The sequence below is a fragment of the Phacochoerus africanus genome, chromosome 10, assembly GCF_016906955.1.
Source record: "Phacochoerus africanus isolate WHEZ1 chromosome 10, ROS_Pafr_v1, whole genome shotgun sequence".
Classification (NCBI taxonomy): Eukaryota; Metazoa; Chordata; class Mammalia; order Artiodactyla; family Suidae; genus Phacochoerus; species Phacochoerus africanus.
In genome coordinates, this window is record NC_062553.1 from 10,803,242 (window position 1) to 10,823,665 (window position 20,424).

At 41.2% G+C, this 20,424-nt stretch overlaps 1 protein-coding gene across 4 annotated transcripts in view; it reads left to right on the forward strand.

Annotated features, from left to right (window-relative positions):
- The window catches only part of CC2D2A (coiled-coil and C2 domain containing 2A), a 120,346-nt gene that overhangs the window by 97,190 nt on the left and 2,732 nt on the right, over positions 1-20,424 (forward strand). For 3 of the 4 annotated variants that reach the window (XM_047797981.1, XM_047797979.1, XM_047797980.1), the window contains 5 exons: positions 5,077-5,280; positions 9,133-9,222; positions 10,947-11,060; positions 13,706-13,840; positions 19,053-19,175. In XM_047797981.1, coding sequence (XP_047653937.1) covers positions 5,077-5,280; positions 9,133-9,222; positions 10,947-11,060; positions 13,706-13,840; positions 19,053-19,175 — 666 coding nt within the window. Of the gene's footprint in view, positions 1-5,076; positions 5,281-7,249; positions 7,348-9,132; positions 9,223-10,946; positions 11,061-13,705; positions 13,841-19,052; positions 19,176-20,424 lie in introns of those variants that run through there. The other variant, XM_047797982.1, reaches the window with a different exon arrangement.

Genomic DNA, 20,424 nt, shown 5'->3' on the forward strand with positions numbered 1-20,424 from the left:
TTGTCTTTTTTGTTGTTGTTGTTGTTGTTGTTGCTATTTCTTGGGCTGCTCCCGCGGCATATGGAGGTTCCCAGGCTATGGGTCGAATCGGAGCTGTAGCCACCGGCCTACGCCAGAGCCACAGCAACTCGGGATCCGAGCCGCGTCTGCAACCTACACCACAGCTCACGGCAACGCTGGATCGTTAACCCACTGAGCAAGGGCAGGGACCGAACCCGCAACCTCATGGTTCCTAGTCGGATTCGTTAACCACTGCGCCACGACGGGAACTCCGTGACAGGCATTTTTTAAGCACTGGGGATATAGCAGCCTAAAAAAGCAGATAAAATTCCAAGTTGTTAACTGTTAGGCGATCCTGCACATGTTATTACGCCGACTCTTTGCTTTATCCATTGTAATTTAGACTTAGAGGGAGATGAAAAAAAATTTGCACACATCTCTGTTACTTTTTCAGTATTTCAGTTTGTTTCACAGAGAAAATTGCTATCACTGTTTCATATTTGCAAGGCATTTATAGGAAAATATGAAGGACTGTTGGGAAAACAAATCTGAAATTCGAATTAATCTTATATGCTAGACTTTGTCACTAAAGCTGTGACAAATAGGTTCTGCAGAAGACGTGTTAGAATGTATACATTTCAAAATATTTTTAGAAGGGGAAACATGTATTTGGAATGTTTTTCTTCATGTACAAACTCAAGAGAAAGTCAAAAAGTATATTTACACAGAAGAATGCTTCCAGACAAAAGATTATTTGCTATTTCTGTTGTTTTTTGTTTGCTTTTTTTGTTTTGTTTTGTTTTTTAAGGTCTCACTGGTGCACCCACAGCATATGGAGGTTCCCAGTCTAGGGGTCTAATTGGAGCTATAGCTGTCAGCCTACACCACAGCCACAGCCACATCAGATTCTAGCTGCCCATCTGCCACCTACACCACAGCTCACGGCAACGCCAGATCCTTCACCCACTGAGTGAGGCCAGGGATTGAACCCTCAACTTCATGGATGCTAGTCGGGTTCATTACCACTGAGGCACGATGGGAACTGCTGTATGTCTTCTTCATAGAAGCACAGACCAGCTAGTATTACATCTGGAGGAGAGCAGTCTGGGACTGTGGCTGAAAAGCTGAAAACCAGAGGGGCCTTTGCACTGGGCGTTCTTGCCAGGCCCTGACCTCCGATTCCAGGATTTCTGAGTCCTGGTCCCTCCCTTTCTTAAAAGGAGGTATCTAAGCTGTCAGCTGCTGTTTTGGGTGGCCTTTCACTGCCCTGCTGTGGCTATACAGAGCATTTCTTAGATCTCAAAAATAAAAAAAAAAAACCTTGGAATATAGACTGACTCTCAGCCCTCCTTGTTAAGGAAGCCTGGTGCACTGACAGGACCCTAGCATCCTAAACACACAGCAGTGGAAAAAGCCACTCAGTGAGCCCCTGTGGGTTATTTGGGACAGAGACCCACTTAAATAGCAGGGATCCACTACCTGGAATTGTTTTCACACTTAGCAGGAGCTTCCTGGATTAGCAGATTAGGGTTTTGCCTCCACCATCATCCCATGTTGAACCATGTTCCATATAGTTTCTTTTAAAGGCATTTACTCAGGAGTGGGTTAAGGATCTGGTGTTGCTGTGGCTGTGGTGTAGGCCAGCAGCTGTAGCTCTGATTTGACCCCCTCCCTAGCCTGGGAACTTCCACATGCTACAGGTAAGGCCCTAAAAAGACCAAAAAAATAATAATAATAATAATAATAATAATAATAATAATTTAATTAAATGTAAAAAATTTAAAAGGCATTTGCTCATGGAACTTTCTAAGAAAAATCACTAGCAGCTCCTGAAACTCTTATTTTAATGTGCTCTACATTGTCTTGGTAAAAACAAAAGTTTTTAAAAATAGATTATTTCTGTTAAAGTCTTCCTCTTGTTTCTTTTTTCTTTCTTTGCTTCTGGTAGATGAGTGACATGCTTAAAAAGGTACCAGGTGTTCTGTTTTACCATTCTTCAGTCAATAGTTATTAGGCTTTCATTAGCTGCTTCTGTCCTCCGCCACCTTATGGAAGCTGCTGTGTCCCGATGTGTGTATGTGATTCCTTGGCAGTGAACTACAGATACCTGCAGTTCATGAACAATGTCTAGCTTTGTCTTTTGGCCCATTTCATGTTGTGGGAAAAATTCCTTATTGAGCTCTGAATCTGGACGTCGCATGTCTGAATGTCTCTTGCATACTGGGGGCTACCTCCACTGCTTGCAAATTCATAAAATCCACGAGCCGCTTCTTTTACAGAAACTGTGGCTGTGACAATTATTTCTGGTCCATGGAGCTGTCACAGTGTAGGTCTCCAAAGAGAAGGTAAACCCATTCAGTTTTCTGTAAATATTTATATTAACCCAGGGGTTAAAGAATTGAACCAGTTATGAATCTTCCAAATTTCACATTGAATCAAATTGTGAATTTGTCAGTTCCAGCTTTATTTGTTTCATAAGGAATGATCCAAATCCTTTTATTATTTAGCTGTTGCTTGGTACTTCTTAGATTACCAACCTAGCATCCTACTCCTTAAATGACTGTTTCAGTCCTTTAAATGGCATCCTATCGGCCTAAACACGTATTAATGACCACTAATAGACATCTGTTAAATGCTTACCTCAGTGCAGAGAATACAAAATGATTCAAACATGGGCCCTGCTCCCCAGAAGCTCTGGGTACAGAGTCAAAATACACAGCAGAACATCCAGGTCCAAGTGGCAGAAAAAGTTATATATACGTTATTCAACTTGGAAGACCAGTAATCAGTACAGATTCAAGAGTTTTCCTGTTCTTTCTGGACAGGGCCTATAGCTGCCTCTCTTTAATGCTTCCACAGCATACTGTGTCTGTTCCTATAGGATTTGGGGTTAAGGTTTTTTGTGTGTTTTTAAATCTTTTCTGGCCGTACTCATGGCATATGGATGTTCCCAGGTTAGGGGACAAATTGGAGCTGCAGCTGCCAGCCTACACCACAGCCACAGCAATGCTGGATCCGAGCTGCATTTGTGACCTACACCACAGCTCACAGCGACACTGGATCGTGAACCCACTGAGCAAGGCCAGGAATCAAACCTGCATCCTCATGGGTGCTACTTAGTTCATTTCCGCTGAGCCACAACGGGAACTCTGGGTCAAGTATTTTAAATTACCTGATGGCTTCTTAATATTCTCCTCTAGACGAGGAGTTTCTTGAGAGCACTGTTTCATGAACATCTATCCAGACTGCCTAGAACCTTTTAGACTTACAGCAAACATTTTTCAAATCATTGGATAAATATGAAAAATTTAATGAGTTTAAAGGCAACGGAAAAATTCAACAAGGTGCTGCTTTCACCCCCTTGTTTCACCATTTTCCGTCTTTCTACAGTTGAAATTATTTCTACCCTAGGCGTCTGTGACACAGCCGTACCATGGTTGTATAAGCTCACCATTTCCATTTCTTTATGCTTTCGTCGTAACACCTGTTCAGTAGCTGCCGTGTCCCGGCAGGCACCGAGCTGAGCGGCAGGTGGTTCTAATGGTGAGGATGATGTTAAGATTGAGATGTCAGGTGACAGACACCCCATGAGGATATACAGGAGGCTTTTGGAAGTGCCTCCCTCCTGCTTAATTAACCCCACCACTGCTACCCCAGTTTCTCAGGTACAACAGGCAACTTAGAAACAGGAGCCACAGTCCAGCTCCAGTATAAGAGGAGTCAAGAGTAATTCAGTAGTCTAGATTCTATTAAGAGCCATGAAGAAGTAATAGGATGTTTTCTGTGCCCTCATGCAGTCATGCGAAACATCTGTCAAACACTTTGTGCTGGGGAGTATCCTTGATCCTGGAGATTTTTTAAAAAAACCACCTAGATCAAAACAAAATCCCTGACTTCAGGAATCTCCCTCTATGAGGGAGACAGAGTAAACAAATACTTGAGCAATTTAAAATGCTGAAGGGGCTATCTGGATGCATTTCCCCCCTCAAAAAACAAAGCTTTTAAACCCTGCCTAGAATGTAAATCCTCCTTAAAAATTACTTTTCTAATAAAATTGTTTGTCTTAAAATCCTTTGGCATGTAAGCAACCATATATAAATTTTTATACTAAACAACAAAAAATCATATAAAAATATTTGAATATCTGCTTTTTTCATGCTACTTTTTAGCGGTGGCTTGAAGGAAAAATGACTCCATACATCTACAGACAATTGAAATTTGCTGTTTCATCTATTTTGAGTAACTCTAAAAAAGTCTGGAAATCGGCTTATCTTACTTAGATCAGAGAACCACTTAAAAAAACTATTGCACATTTGATATTTCTAGTTTTGCTTCCTTTTGCCATTACTATTATTTATTATATTGGTTATGGATTTAAAACTTTTTAACACATTCATACATACCTGTAAATTTGTTGTCCTTTTAACATGAGTTGTTTTAGCTTTGCATTTGAAATGTTAGATTTCTGAGCCCTTCTCCCCTCTAAAACCAGCATCAAAATACACATAAAACTATTGCTCGGGCTCATCAATCAGAATTAGTACATGGTAGTTGAATTTATTTTTTGTTTTTTAATATTTTTTTGTTTTTTCCATTATAGCTGGTTTACAGTGTTCTGTCAATTTTCTGCTGTACAGCTAAGTGACCCAGCCACACATGCATATATACATTCTTTTTCTCACTTCATCCTCCACCAGGCTCTATCACGAGTGACTAGATATAGTTCCCAGTGCTAAACAGCACAATCTCATTGCTTATCCATTCCAAAATAGTTGAATTTATGTACGTTTATATATATTTATATATATTGTTTTATTTAATCCAGTAATTTCCCGGCTGCTTGCCTGTTGACTACTTTCTTTCAGTGCTGTTGAATGTATTTTAAGTATTTAATGACTCCATCTAATTTCTAAGTTGTCAATAAAATGAAGTAAAGCTTCAGGAATACCAGGGCATGACAGTTTTATAAGGGGGTCACTAAATATTATTTTCCAGAAGCAAACACTGAGTTCCGTGGGATCTGAGCTGGTTCTACTGTATTTCCTATAATCATATATAAACTCTTTCTTTCTGAAGTTTGATTCTCAGGAAGATGAGAAATTACTTCAAGCGACAGAGAAGTTTCAAGCTGAATGTGCCTTAAAGTTTCCAAATCGTCAGTGCCTGACAACAGTGATTGACATTAGTGGGAAAACGGTCTTTATTACTCGTTATCTCAAGCCTTTGAACCCTCCTCAGGAGCTCCTTGGCGCCTACCCCAACAACCCCCAGGCAACAGCTGTAAGTATTTCATAGCCAATCCGTGTTGGCGCTAAAAAGGTTTTAAAATGTCAACGTACTGCCCTCTTAATTACCACATTTCAAGTACTTACAACAGTAACTACATCGAGATCATTAGTGATTAATGAGTAAAACTTTTTTAGTACCATGAGCTTACTTTCTTTCTTTTTCTTTTGTCTTTAAAAAAAAAGAGCCATGACCTTGAAATATGGAAGTTCCCAGGCTAGGGGTCAAATTGGAGCTACAGCTGCTGGCCTACGGCCACAGCCACAGCAACACAGGGTCCAAGCCATGTCCTCGACCCACAGCACAGCTCACGGCAACCCTGGACCCTTAACCCACTGAGCGAGGCCAGAGATCGAGCCTTCGTCCTCATGGATACTAGTCAGGTTTTCACCACTGAGCCATGATGGGACGTCCGAGGTTTACTTTCTTTAGAAAAGTCCAAGGGGCCGTTGAGGATAATAACCTTAGTCCACTCTTTCCATGAACAATTGATTAATTACTGAGTGGTTACTGTGTTCCTGACATACTGGGTGCTGGAAAATTAACATTTGGAAGCCACTGTATATTTTCACAATGTCTGGCATAAGCATGTTCTCATTATGTGTTCTCTATAACTTTGCTAGAAGGTGAACCTAGGCCGCTGACTTCAGAACTCATGCACTTTCGATTAGACCATGATAAGCACTTGGTATTATACTTAATGCTGTTAGCATCATTAAATTCGAATTACACAGAAATTATTTCCAGGATTTAAGTACATACAGTGTGTAGACCATTGCCATAAAGCACATCCGTACTGGGCCATTAAATATGCACGCGTCATTCTCTGCCTGCCGAGCGCCTACCTGTTGAAGCCCCACTGGAAGAGGACGATATGTTGAACGGGCAGTTCTTAAGTGACTGTAACCCACAACTGTCTTTGGAGAGTGGATAGTATAGAGAGTAATTGCTGCGAGTAAGTCATCAATACAGTAACTTAGGAACAGGGTAATGATGTGCCCATCAGCAGCTATAGAGGTATCTAAAACAAACCAACCTTGTGTTCCACATTTCACTTATTTATCAATTCTTATTAAAAACCATATTAGTGGCTTCTGTCCTCTCTAGTATAGTAGATATGGAGAAAACTCCCAGTAGAGAACACTTAAGAATGAAATATTTAAAATATGTTTTGGAGTTCCTGTCACAGTGCATCGGAAAGGAATCCGACTAGGAACCATAAGGTTGCAGGTTTGATCCCTGGCCTCGCTCAGTGGGTTAAGGATCTGGTGTTGCAGAGCTGTGGTGTAGGTCACAGACACGGCTCGGATCTGGCGTTGCTGTGGCCGCGGTGTAGACTGGAAGCTACAGCCCCAATTAGACCCCTAGCCTGGGAACCTCCATATGCGTGGGTGTGGCCCTGAAAAAGACAAAAAAATATATATATATATATATATACTTAAATAAAATAAAATGTTTTAAATCATGGCTGAAATAGAAATCAGGTGAATCAAGAAACCTAGAAGCAGGAAACACCGGGAAAGCAAGACTGCACCAGGGTGGGCTTAAAACAGTGTCTGCTCTGAGGTCATTCTGTAATTCCCGACGGTAGAGCTGGGTTTCACTGGGCCACAGGGCTGCTGGAGACAGGAGATGGATGGTGCTGGAGCAGGTTGGGAGACTGAATTAGAGACTCAGCTACAGAGTTGGGGCTCCTGAAGGGTAAAATTGTTGGTAGGTAAACTAGGAAATACCCTGCCCTGGAGAAGAAAGTCTGTCTCACCTTTGACCCTGGATGGAGGAGAAAAAAATAAAAGTGCCTCCTGAGAATTCCTAATCACTAATCTGTCTTTATTCACACTTGGGACTGGAATTTATACTAGCCGTATGGCCCCCAAAAAGTTTAGTCGAAATTTTAATTTCAAGAACTTGCTGCTGGTAATGGCCCTAAGTTCCCATCAGAAGCAAACGCAAATCCTTCTAGGAGAGCATCCTTTAAAATCAGCCTCAAAGAAATTCCACAGAAGAAGTTCCAAGCAACGTGAACATAAAAATGACCATCGATGAAGAAATGTCACTATGAAGAAGGTAAGAGTTAGCAGAAACAATATATTGCAGAATTGGGCCACAACAACTGCAGATATTAGAATTACCAGATTCAGAATATTAAATAGGTATGTTTAAGACATCCAGGGAATTAAAAACATAACAAAAGCACAACAGACTCTTAGAGCTAACAAGCAGAGTGTTAAAAGTACTACATGGATCTTATAGAAATAAAAGAATAGTTAAAATCAGAAATTGAACAAATAGTAAATACAGCTAAATACATAAAGTACACACAAGTAAATACAGTGAGAATTAGTGCATTAACATATACATGCTGGCTTCTAGCACAGAGACAGAAAAGGAAGGGAGATGCCAAGAGACACTGAGGATAAAGGGAGGAGAGCCAGATTGTGCATGAAAGGAGAAAAGCAATATTCTGAGAGAGAGAGCTGAGAATTTCAAGATCTGATGAAGGACCACAGTCCTCTGATCCAGGAAACCCAACAAATCCCACACGAGATAAATAAAATGAAATTAAAATCTTGGCATATCATAGAGAACGACAAAAACTAAGATGGTCTAAAAGCAGCTACAGAGAAAGTGCAGATTATCTGCAAAAGAGCAGTAATTAGACCAACGGACTTTTCAGCTGCACAAGTCAAAGCCAGAAAAGGACTAAGATCCTGAAAAGGCTAAAAGAAAATAGCCATCAAACTTGGAATTTATATACAGTGAAATTCTGTTTCACACTAAAGATTGTTTTGGAGAATTCACAACACAAAGATTCTCACTTAAGGAATTTCTTTAAAAATTTACTTTAAAGAGAAGGAAGGCTCTTAGAAAATCCTAGATGCAGCACATAAAGATAGGGAAAGAAAATGGGAAATTTGTGAATAAATCAACAAGCATTGTCTTCACAGCAATAATAAAAGCAATGTGGTTGAAAAACTAAAATAAAACAAAAACCCTGAAAAAAAATTTACGTTGGGACAGGACTGATGAAAGTATTTTAATGCTCCTGTATTTTCTAAGATGAGGAAAAAGACATCTAATAACTTTAGAATTTAAGTTAAATACTCATACTGAAATGTAGATTAACAACTTAAAAGATTTTTTTTTTTTAAGTGAGCATAAATTCCACGCCGGAGGAAGATAACACAATAAAATCAGGTAAAGAGAGTGGGGAAAGGAAAAAAACATAGAAAAACTGTGAAAAATAAAAAGCACACGGAGTTCCCATCATGGCTTAGTGGTAAGGAACCCTACTGGTATCCATGAGAACTCAGTTCGATCCCTGGCCTCACTCAGTGGGTTAAGGATCCGGTGTTGCTCTGATTCATTGTTGTTGTGGCTGTGGTGTAGGATGGCAGCAGCAGCTCTGATTCGACCCCTAGCCTGGGAACTTCTATATGCCGCAGGTGCAGCCCTAATAAAAAGCAAATAAAATAAAAACAAAAATAGATAAATAAATGAGCCAGGGCTTCTTAGGGAAATGGCTGCTTTCAGGACTGGATTAGGGAAAGCACAAGATGATCTTGGAGAGTCCTATTATCCTGGAAAGTAAGGGGTTGGGGTTGGAAGGGAGATGAAGACATTTCAAAGAGACGCAAGAGCCAGTTTCCTCATCTGTAAAAGAAAGATAATAACAATAATCCTCCTCAGGATATTTGGAGAGGATTAAATGAGATAATATTAACCACACTTAGTAAGCACTTAGGAGCATTTGTTTCATTTGGTTCACATAAATGTTTGTGATGCATGAGACTTTCAGGCAAGAAATGAGCTCGAGGATCCAGCTTTCTATTTTTGTTTAAACAGGAACTCGTGGCTCGATATGTGTCTTTGATCCCTTTCTTGCCTGACACTGTCTCATTTGCCGGGATCTGTGACCTGTGGAGCACATCTGATGTAAGTAGTTCTCGCGCACAGACTTACTAATTGGAGCTGACGCCGTGGAGTATCAATAAGTGGCTTGCATAATTTTAAATTGCAACACTCATTAGTCATTATCTAAAAAAATCTCCATGGGCGTCTCTTTAGCAGGATGAGCTAAATTCTGAAGTACTTTTTTTCTTCTTGGTCAGTTTACCCGAAGTTCACAAGTTAAACAAAAAATTGCTTGTGCACACACAGACAAAACCCCTTCAGATGTCTTCATGCTAATTTATCCTCCCAGTGTTAGCTTAACAACAACCCAGTTTTATTCCTAAAATAATCAAAATCACATTTCTCATTACATTTGGAAATTGCATATTCCTTTATTTATGGGCTTTTTGTTTGTTTGCTTTTTTAAGGCCACACGCATGGCATATGGAGGTTCCCAGGCCAGATCGGAGCCACAGCTGCTGGCCTACACCACAGACACAGCCATACCAGATCCGAGCCGAGTCTGCGACCAGCTCATGGCAACGCTACCACAGAAACTCCTATTTATGGGCTTCTTAAGGAGTGTCATTACTCATTCAGTATGTATTTCTTGGTCACCTATCACTGTGCTAAGTTCTGGCTATGAGCAAAATAAACATGGCCTCTGACCTCATGGAACTTACAGTCAACATAAGCTCCATAAACTTCCAAATGAATCTTCAGTCATATGAAACACATACATATTATCACTGGTATTCATTCTGCTTCTGGATCTCATGTTGTACTGTGTTTGCGTAAAACTGACCTGGGTTATACAGCTCCTTTTGAAGGACAGCTCTGAACGCAAGACAGTGAAGTGTACACTTAAAAGGTTTTGTTCCCCAATACATTTTGGCAACGTAATGTTGACAGTTGTGGAGATAAAATTGTCAAGATATCTGTAAAATATACAAAGAATAGAACAGTTCATGTGCTCTAGAGACGGACTGGTTTTACCACTTCCCAGGTAGAGCCTCATCTCTGGGCCTCCACTTCCACATCTATAGAAGGAGAAGAGTATTGCCCTCAAAGGTTTGTTCTAGGATGAAATACCGCATGTAGGGTGCTTAAACAGTGTGGCTGCGGGCGTGGGGGAACAGGATATGAGGAGGCAGAACACAGAGGACTTTTAGGGCAGTGTCATTACACTGCATGCCTGATACTGTCATGGTAGATTTGTCAAAACCCAGAGAATGTGCACCACCCAGAGTGAGCCCTATATCTAAACCATGGACTTGGGTAGTGATGATATGTCCATGTAGGTTTATCCATTGTCACGCATGGGTCACTCTGGTGGGGGATGTTGATGGTGGGGAGGCTGCATGTATGGGAGCAAGGAAAACACAGGAAATAGATGTCCCTTCCTCCCAACTTTGCTGTGAACCTCAAATGGCTCTGAAAAATAGTCTTTAAAAAGTGGTTAGCATATAGGGAGCTATCATATACAAATTCAAAACAAAAGGTAAAGCTTTGATGTGTCTCCCCACCCCACCCCATAACTGATTCTAGAAAGCCATGTCATCAATGTCAGAGAAACACTGTGTCCAAATAAAAGTGTTTTTTTTTTTTTTTAGTGAATTAACATAGTACCAAAGTTTGGGGAAATGTTTTTAATATAGACCTTATCCTTTAAGGCACTAATATTAATGGCTTTTTAAAATCCTGTACCGTCCAATCTCGAGTGAAGCAGTCAGCCAATGCAACATAATTTTTTTTCTTTTTGTCAGCAATTTCTTGATCTCCTGGCAGGAGACGAAGAAGAGCATGCAGTATTACTCTGTAATTATTTTCTCTCCCTGGGTAAGAAGGCCTGGCTGGTGATGGGCAATGCCATTCCTGAGGTAAGGTCACAGGCTGGCTCTAACAGAGATCGCCTTTGTCCAACATGTTTATGTTATGTTCCAAATCATGGGCAGGACATATTTTCCTAACAATCCTTTGATTTGCAAGGAAAATGACCCAGAGGTTCCATAATAGGAAGAATGAACCAGGAATAAGCCATAAATTGATGGAGTTCTCTTGTGGCACAGCAGATTAAGGATTTGGCATTCTCACTGCAGTGGTTTGGGTCGCTGCTGTGGTACAGGTTTGATTCCTGGCCCGGGAATTTCCACGTCCCTGGCACAGCCAAAAAAAAAAAAAAAGTGCTAAAAAACATGAAATGGTTTGGGTCCTACACAATGCTGCAGAGTGTTTTTGGCAAATCTGAAGCTTTTACCTCCCATAGCCCCCACCTAGCTCTGACCTTTCAGAGTGAGCCCCCTCCTGCCCATATTGCTAAGAATTCTGATTCACTTAGTGATCTAGTGTTGGGGGTGAAGGGGACTTGAGGAAGTGTAGCCAGCGTAGCGATCCCTTCACACCTGCTTCTTCCGCAGGCACCTGCTGTTAACCTGGCAAAGGAGAACAAGACAGATAACCACAGGAGCAGAGGAAAAAGTATCCAAAGCTATAGTTTGGTATTATCACTGTTATTTTTACTAGACTGGAGATGGTGATCACTAAAATTTGTTTCCCCAGATTGCTGCAAATATCCCTAAATTTGGGGTTTGTTGGGGTGCAAATTTAGAAAAGTCACATGGATTGAAGCAGCTTATCCAAAGAGGCCACAAAGCTCCAGGAATCCTTGGGAATTAGGTAGCACAAGTTGCTAATAGTCAGGTGGTATTATATCTGAATCCTAATTCATTCTCCATTATTATCTTCCGGATAGGACGGTACAGGGAAAAGAATACTGGGCTAGGAAGTCTCAAGGCCTGGGTTCAAGGCTCTGCCCACTCCTTGCCAGCAGTTTGACTCTAGGCAAGTCACTTCACAACTCTGAGCTTTATAATGATACTGGGACAATAATTTTTGCCCTGCCGTCCCCTTAGAGGGCTATTGTGAGCCTGAAATGAAATCATACAGGAGCAGTAAATGAGAGAAGAAGTGCTCACTATAAAAAGAGACTCCAACAATACATACGTATTCTGATCAAATAGCTCAAGTCCCCCTTCAGGCTCCAGCTCCCAGTCCCACCCTCCTTGGTGTACTCACTGTCAAGAGCTTAGTATGTATCCTTTCAAATTGTGTTCTGTGCATGTACATATTTATAAATGCATATCAAATATTAATTACTGAATTAGAGGTAGTATTCAGACATAATCAACCTTCCAAATACGTACAAGGCAATCCTACCGACTCTAAAAAGAAAATGCAGTGACTTCTTATTTCCATCAGTAATCATTCCTCAGCCAATCTTAAGATACTTTGCCATTTGCACCAACATGGATAGGCCTAGAGGGTATTATCCCAAGTGAAATAAGTCAGAGAAAGACACATGTTGTATGTGGAATCCAAAACACAAATGAGGAGTTCCCGACCTGGCTGGTTAACGAATCTAGGAACCACGAGGTTGCAGGTTCGATCCCTGGCCTCGCTCAGGGGGTTAAGGATCCAGCGTTGCCGTGAGCTATGGTGTAGGTTGTAGATGCGGCTCGGATCCCACGTTGCTGTGGCTGTGATGTAGGCCAGCAGCTACAGCTCCGATTCGACCCCTAGCCTGGGAACCTCCATATGCTGTGGGTGTGGCCCTAGAAAAGACAAAAAAAAAAAAAACCCAAATGAACAAACATGACAAAGCAGAAACAGAGCCATAGATACAGCCAAAAATAAATGAGTTATAGGTATGAAATGTGACATGTACTGTGTGGGGAATAGAGTCAGTGATTTTGTAGTATCTTTGCCTGGTAACAGATGACAACTAGATCTGTCATGATAATTGTTTTGAAATATAGAGAAATATCCAACCCCTATGTTGCTCAGCAGGAACTGACATAGCGCTGTAGGTCAATTATACTTCAGCAACAAGGAAACAAACTCAGAGCAGAGGCAGGAGAAGAAGAGAGAGGGAATTAGATGAAGGGCGTCAGACCTCCATTTATAAGATCAGTAGGTCCTAGGGACACAGTATACAATAGAATAAAGGTAATTAACACTGCTAGATGTTACAGATGAAAGCTGTTAAGAGTGTAAGAGTTCTCATCACAAGACAAAAAGTGTTTTCCTATTTCTTTAATGTTGTATCTGTATGAGATGATGGATCTTCCCGAAACCTATTGAGGTCGTTTCCTGATGTACGTGAGTCAGATCATTACGTTGTACGCCTTAAACTTGTACAGCGCTGGATGTCAATAATATCTTCATAAAACTGAAAAAAAAACCAACATATCTCATTTAACTTATTTTTTAAAAAGATGTGTTGTTGGCTGACTAACATGACCACCATCCCCATTGGGTCACTATGCTGCACTAGCTGCAGATGCGAGAATGTTGCAAAAATAAATTTCCTAATTCAGCACAATCCAGAACTTCAAACTCATTTTCACCATTAGCCAGGAGTTTTAGAAATTAGGGGTGCAACTGAAATAATGAACTGTCTGTAAACTACTCACAACCCTAATTGCATAATTAATCAGAAACTGGTTTCATGGCTGTTTTCCTTCAGGGTCCAACCGCCTATGTGCTTACTCAGGAGCAAAGTCACTATTTATTATGGAATCCTTGCAGTGGACATTTTTATGGACAATTTGATACATTCTGCCCCTTAAAAAGTGTGGGCTGTTTAATAGGTCCCGATAATGTAAGTATCACCATTTCCTCTTAAATACAGTTGGTTATTGCTTTTGTTTTTTGTTGTTGTTGTTTTATTTTTTTTATTTTTTTATTTTTTGTCTTTTTGCTATTTCTTTGGGCTGCTCCCGCGGCATATGGAGGTTCCCAGGCTAGGGGTCCAATCGGAGCTGTAGCCCCCGGCCTACACCAGAGGCACAGCAACACAGGATCCGAGCCGCGTCTGCAACCTACACCACAGCTCACGGCAATGCCGGATCGTTAACCCACTGAGCAAGGGCAGGGACCGAACCCGCAACCTCATGGTTCCTAGTCGGATTCGTTAACCACTGCACCACAACGGGAACTCCTGCTTTTGTTTTTTAATTGAACCACTACTGCTTTTAATATTTTGTTTCAAAAAATGTAAACATATACATATAACAAACTAAGAAATGTAGAGTGAAGCACAGTAGCAGAACTGTCCTAAATAAAAACTTTCAGTTGAATCAGCCATCTGCTCTGCAAGATGCTCTAGGTTAAAGAGAGAATGTGGGATTTTTGACTCAGAAGACCCGAATTTGCATCCTGGCTCTGTCCTGTTTTCCCTTCCAAAGTAAGAGTTTATAATGCTCAACTTCTAGTGTTTTGAGAACTGTATGCAGCACGTTATCACCTGATAATTCCTTAAACTTTCTGCCTTTCTTTCCCTTTTTCCCCTTTTTAAGGGATTCCCAGGTACCATCAGTGATTCTGGTTGCACCCAGTTTGGGGAGGGGGGTCATTTAATTACAAAGGATACTGTGTAAGGCACTGGCTAAAACATGCGTTATGGGATCAGACTGCCTGAGTTTAAACTCCAGCTTCGTCATTTACTAGTTGGGTAAGCTTAGGAAAGTTTCTTACTCTTGTACAGTGTCAGCTTCTTCATTAATAAAATAAAGGTATTTGGCAGTAATTCCTTTATAGTTACGAGGAGTAAATGAGACAGTAAATGCAAAGCAACTAACATACAGTAACAACCCTGCATTGGCTACTGTGACTGTTTTTATAACCATTACCTACCTTTGTGGGCTCTGAACTTTATGTATCTGTCAGAACAATCATTTGAGCATGCATCCTCAATATATACATATTTTTTATTTATAAATTACATGTATTTACTTATGTATCAATGTATTATTTACATGACACACAGAAGTAAGTCTTCAAAAGAAATCATTAGAAGATCTAATATTTCTTCTCATATCCCTATAATGTGCACCCTACTTTAAGACCACTGGGCTGCTATTCAGCGTTACTGCTAAAATTAGAGATAATATGTGCCAAGCACCCAACAAAGTACTTATCTTTCATAGGCATTCATCATATTACAGGTATGAAAAGAGCAGTGTAGCACACCATTCAAATGCTGTTTTTTTGTTTTCTTCTTAAGGCCACAGCTGCGGCATAAATTCCCAGGGCAAGGAGTCAAACTGGAGCTGCAGATGCAGTCTACACCACAGCCACAGGAACACCCATATCCGAGCGCCATCTATAACCCTCGCCACAAATTTCAGCAATGCAAGGTCCCTAACTGACTGCGTGAGGCCAGGGGATCCAACGCACATCTTCACGGAGACAATGTCAGGTTCTTAACCTGCTGAGCCACAGTGGCAACTCCTGTTATTTTTTAAAGCATTATTATAATCCTAAATGACCTACTAAGCTCCATCTACATGTAGAGAGCCATTCTAAGGTCATATTGGTAACAAGGCATAATTGGTAACTAGTCAACAGACATTGAAAAGCCTTTAGGAATTCCCATTGTGGCTCAGTGGTTAATGAATCCGACTAGGAACCATGAGGTTGCGGGTTCAATCCCTGGCCTCACTCAGTGGGTGAAGCATCTGGCGTTGCGGTGAGCTGTGGTGTAGGTAACAGACGTGGCTTGGATCTGGTGTTGCTATGGCTCTGGTGTAGGCTGGTGGCTATAGCTCCGATTAGACCCCTAGCCTGGGAACCTCCATATGCCACAGGAGCGGTCCTAGAAAAGGCAAAAAGACAAAAAAAAGAAAGAAAGAAAGAAAGAAAGAAAGAAAAAAAAGAAAAGCCTTTAAAGAACTCTGCTGTCTATTAAAATTATTACTTCTTAAAACAATTCCTGCATGGTTAACTATTTCCCATACAGCCCAAGTTTTTCGAGGAAGAAAGACCCCTTTTCCCCTCTTCTAACAAGACATGTGGCAGAGGCCCGTGATGCCGCCCATCCCCCAGAGCAGCTGTTCTGAACCTGCTCTGAGCCTCGGTCCCCTCAGTAGAGGGCCTCAGGTGCGCTCTACTGGCCTGGGACTCTGGAACCTCAGCGGCCCCTGTTCCATCACAGCATGTCTTTGAATCGTCAGCCTCTCTCCCTCACTCCCCTTTCAGCCACGTTTGTTCCTCTCCTTCTCCAACAGTTTCACGCATTGTCCCAGCCTGCCGCGCTGTTTTCCTTCTCTCCCGATGGATAGGCTCAGAAGTCCAACAATTCCCATGTGCTTCTCCCAACCTGGGGACACCCTAAACTACCACTGCCACTCCTTCCTTTCCTTCCCAAATTCTCTAAACACTAATTATATCCCCTGCTTCCACTTTCTCACTAGATTAACCGCCTGTAATCTAGTCCTCTTCCCTGACCACTCTAGGGGAATAAATTCGGGAAGTACCACTGTCTTGCAAATGGATAAATAAATCCAGTACTTTGCTCCCATGCCTCACTCTCCTCTCCTTTTCATGGCATGTGACACGACCGATCACCTCTTCATGGAAAAAACACTTTCCCCTCCTTGGTTTACTGATAAAGGCGTTGGTTTTGACTTATCTGCAGGAGCTTCTTTGGTTTCTTTCACTGGCTCTTCTTCCCACAGCTTAAAAGTGGACTTTCCTGGGAGTTCCCATCCATGGCACAGCAGAAATGAATCCACCTAGTATCCATGAGGACGCAGGTTCAATCCCCAGCCTTCCTCAGCAGGTTAAGGATCTGGCGTTGCCATGAGCTATGGTGTAGTTCACAGATGCGGCTTGGATCTGGCATTGCTGTGGCTGTGGCATAGGCTGGCACCTGTGGCTCCAAGTCAAACCCTAGCCTGGAAACTCCATGTGCAGCGGGTGCGGCCCTAAAAAGCAAAAAAAAAAAAAAAAAGTCTTTCCTGAAAATTCTCTATTTACCTTTCTTGTTCTATCTTGTTTATTCTGGCAAAGAACTCATAATTCTGTCACCTAGCCCTAGAATTTTGGGGTCCTGAATTTTCAGCTGCTTGCTAGACACCCCGTTGCTTTATCAGTATCTCAAACTCAGAACATCCATAAATCAAATCATGTCTCCTTTGTCCCTGGAAACAGCTCCTCCTCCTGGGCTTCCTATTTCTATGGATGCCAATTACCCAGATTCAAACCCCAGAATTGTCCTTGATTTCCTGCCTCCCGTACTTCCCCCATTTCAATCCTATTAATAGATACCAAATCATATAGATTCTAACTCTTCTGTTTTCCAGGTAATGCCATTACTGCTTCATCCTACCTTTCTTAAGAGCCAAATAAATAATCTGCCTCCAATTCAGTCCATTATTTGGTATTTTGATACCTTATTGTTTCTGAGTGTTCAGCTTTCATCATTTGATAGTTTGAAAAGTACTGAGGGTCCCTCACCATACAGATTCAAGAATAAGCTTCTCACCTTGGATTTGAAAGCCCTATATGATCTGACTTCAGCTTTTTTTCCAGTGCTATTTCCCACTACTTTTCTGCACATTCCCTACTCTACAGCCAAAACTGCCTTCTTAAAGCTGTGAAAATAGAAAAGTAAGTTATGTCCCTCCTCTGCTTAAAATACTCCAGTGGCTTCTTGGCTCACTCAAAAGTTAAAGCCTAAAATCTTTGAAATGGCCTGCGAGGCCTTCTGTGATGTGACAGCTGCCGTGCCTCCATCATCTTTCCATCTTTTCTTGCTCTAATTTGCTCATTCCTTTTTATTCCACTTTATCTTCCTTGCTGTTCTTCAAACACACTTTGCACTTTCTCTTTCTGCATAGATGCCCCTTGCCCTTATCCGATACCTTCACTACTTTCTCCTTCACTTCTTCATGCCATCTTTCCGGTAAAAATGTGTCTGCCTACCCCAAAATTCCACCTCTTCCTGCACACGTTTCTTCATAGCCCTCGTAAGTTTAGCTATTGCCACCACAAAATACCATAAAAACTCACCCCCAAACTAACTGGCTTCAGTTATTCTCGTGGATCGGCGGGGTCAGCGGGGGTGGTTCTGCTGACCCAGGCTGGGACAGCTCTGCTTCTTGCATTTTCATTCTGGGAGCTGGGGCAATGACAATGGCAGAGATACAAAAGGACAAGCAGGAACACACGGGGCTTCTTAAGCTTGGACACAGAAGTCTCACACTTTCATCCCAGCCTACTGACCAAAAGTCAGAAGGCAAGGGGATACATTTCTGCCCTTTTAGTGGGAGCAACTACCAAGTAACAGCAAAGGCTGTGAGTAGAAAGGGGTGAAGAGTTGGGGCTCGTGAGAACAAACACATCTGACACTCCATGTGTTTCTTTGTTTGCACTGTCTTCTCATTAGCTACTGCATGCAGGCAGAAACTCCATTTCATTCACCATTTTATCCCCAGTGATTAGAACTGAGCCTCAATATAAGGTACTTGATGATTATGTTGAATGGAGAGATTTTTTACCCAGTACTATTATCCTCCTTTTATACAGGAGGAAACAGAGGCACGCAGTAACTAAACTGTCCAAAGTCACACAGGGAGTAAATGCTGGTTCCATAATGAGTATCTACAGGGCCTCAACAAGGTGGGTGCCCTCTCAGAGGTTGAGGTGCTGTGGAAGCAAACAGCACTGCTGGGAGGCTGGGAAGAGCAGGGCTGCCCAAGAAAGGAGCAGCTCTGTCTGTCTTCTTATGAAAGAATTCTAAATTTCTCACCACCAGGAAAGAAACCTTATTTTATCAGCCTACATTTAATAGTAAGGTGCAACTCAACTGCAGGTATAGAAAATATGAAAAAATAGCCCATGAAACTCTATGTTGCCACTGATTGTAAAATGTTTATTGGTTTTACAAGTCAAAATATGACAGCAAATGTGCAAGCTACATGTTCCCTTGCTGTCTCACTCTGCTGCTGCTCTATATATACATGCTCACGTGTATAAAATACACATATATCTGCTACCATACACAGTCAAGTAATCTTGTCTTTTTTTAGATTTGGTTTAATATTCAACGATATGATTCCCCACTGAGGATTAATTTTGATGTCACCAAGCCCAAGCTATGGAAATCTTTCTTTTCAAGAAGCCTTCCATATCCTGGCCTTTCCAGTGTTCAGGTATAGTGTTTTTATTAACAAATGTACATTAAAAAGTGAGGAATTTTACATCATGATATTGGTTAGCCAGATACTTTTTGACCCTGAATTCCACCCCTAGATATTTAGTCTAGAATATTTGATTTTCAAACTAAGTTAAGCCCAACTTGCAATAAGAAACAGACGATCACATTGTGAACACACACATGGGAAACAAACATCAGTACACACGTATGTGCAAGAGTAAGTTTTGATATAGTATCATGACCTAAAAAAATCATAAAATGTATTCCACTGAATTTTTTACATGCTAGTCTCAGTTTACTAGTTTCCTCATTTGCTGTTGAAACATGAAATCAAACTTCAGGACATGGTCCAGGAGGGGCACTCTCTCTTTTTTTGTGGGGGGGGGGGGCAAACTTGTGGCATTTGGAAGTTCCCAGGCCAGGAATCAAACCCTTGCCACAGCTGAGGCAACCCCAGCTCCTTAACCAGCCGTGCCACACACAGGAACTTCCCAGGAGGGACTTCTTCACATTAATTCACAGGGTCCTGAACAGCAGTAGATTATAAACAGTAAGCATGAAATTGTTTACTAAAACTCTGATAGCTGGGTATAGACAGACAGAATGACAGAATAATAAATACCGTGTAATATAAATTGTATTACATGTGTAATATAAATTTTTTACTGTGGATCAGATCTTTCCAAAAGCAGTTTTAAGAAAATCACCCTAGAGAAATTCACCCATGTATACAAGGAAACATAAGCATTTTCACAGGAGCATTGTTTGCAAAAGCCTAAGAAGTGTAATGACATACGGGATAAATCATGGTACACAGTAGAATATTTTATAGTAGTTACGTGAATGAATCAGTATTAATCAATCTTAGGAAGCACATTAAAATATGTATTTGCTATTTCCTCTATAATGTTAAGGAGAAAAACTGCATATTCACAATATAAAGTTATTACATAAAGCCTAAATAACATGCAAAACAACACAATATATTGTATATCGGTACATACTTCTGTAGCGACGTCATAAACACAGCTCACTAATTTGCCTATCTCCACTGACTACAATGTAAACACCATGAGGGCAGGGATTTTATTCAAAGCTAGATCCCCTTTACCTGTAAAAGTGCCTGGCACACAGTAAATCTTCAATATATAATGAAGGAAGGAGTGCTAAAAAAACAAATTCAGGGTGTGGTTACTTCTGCGAGGAGGAAAAAGGGGAATAAAGCTGAGAAAGAACTACATAGA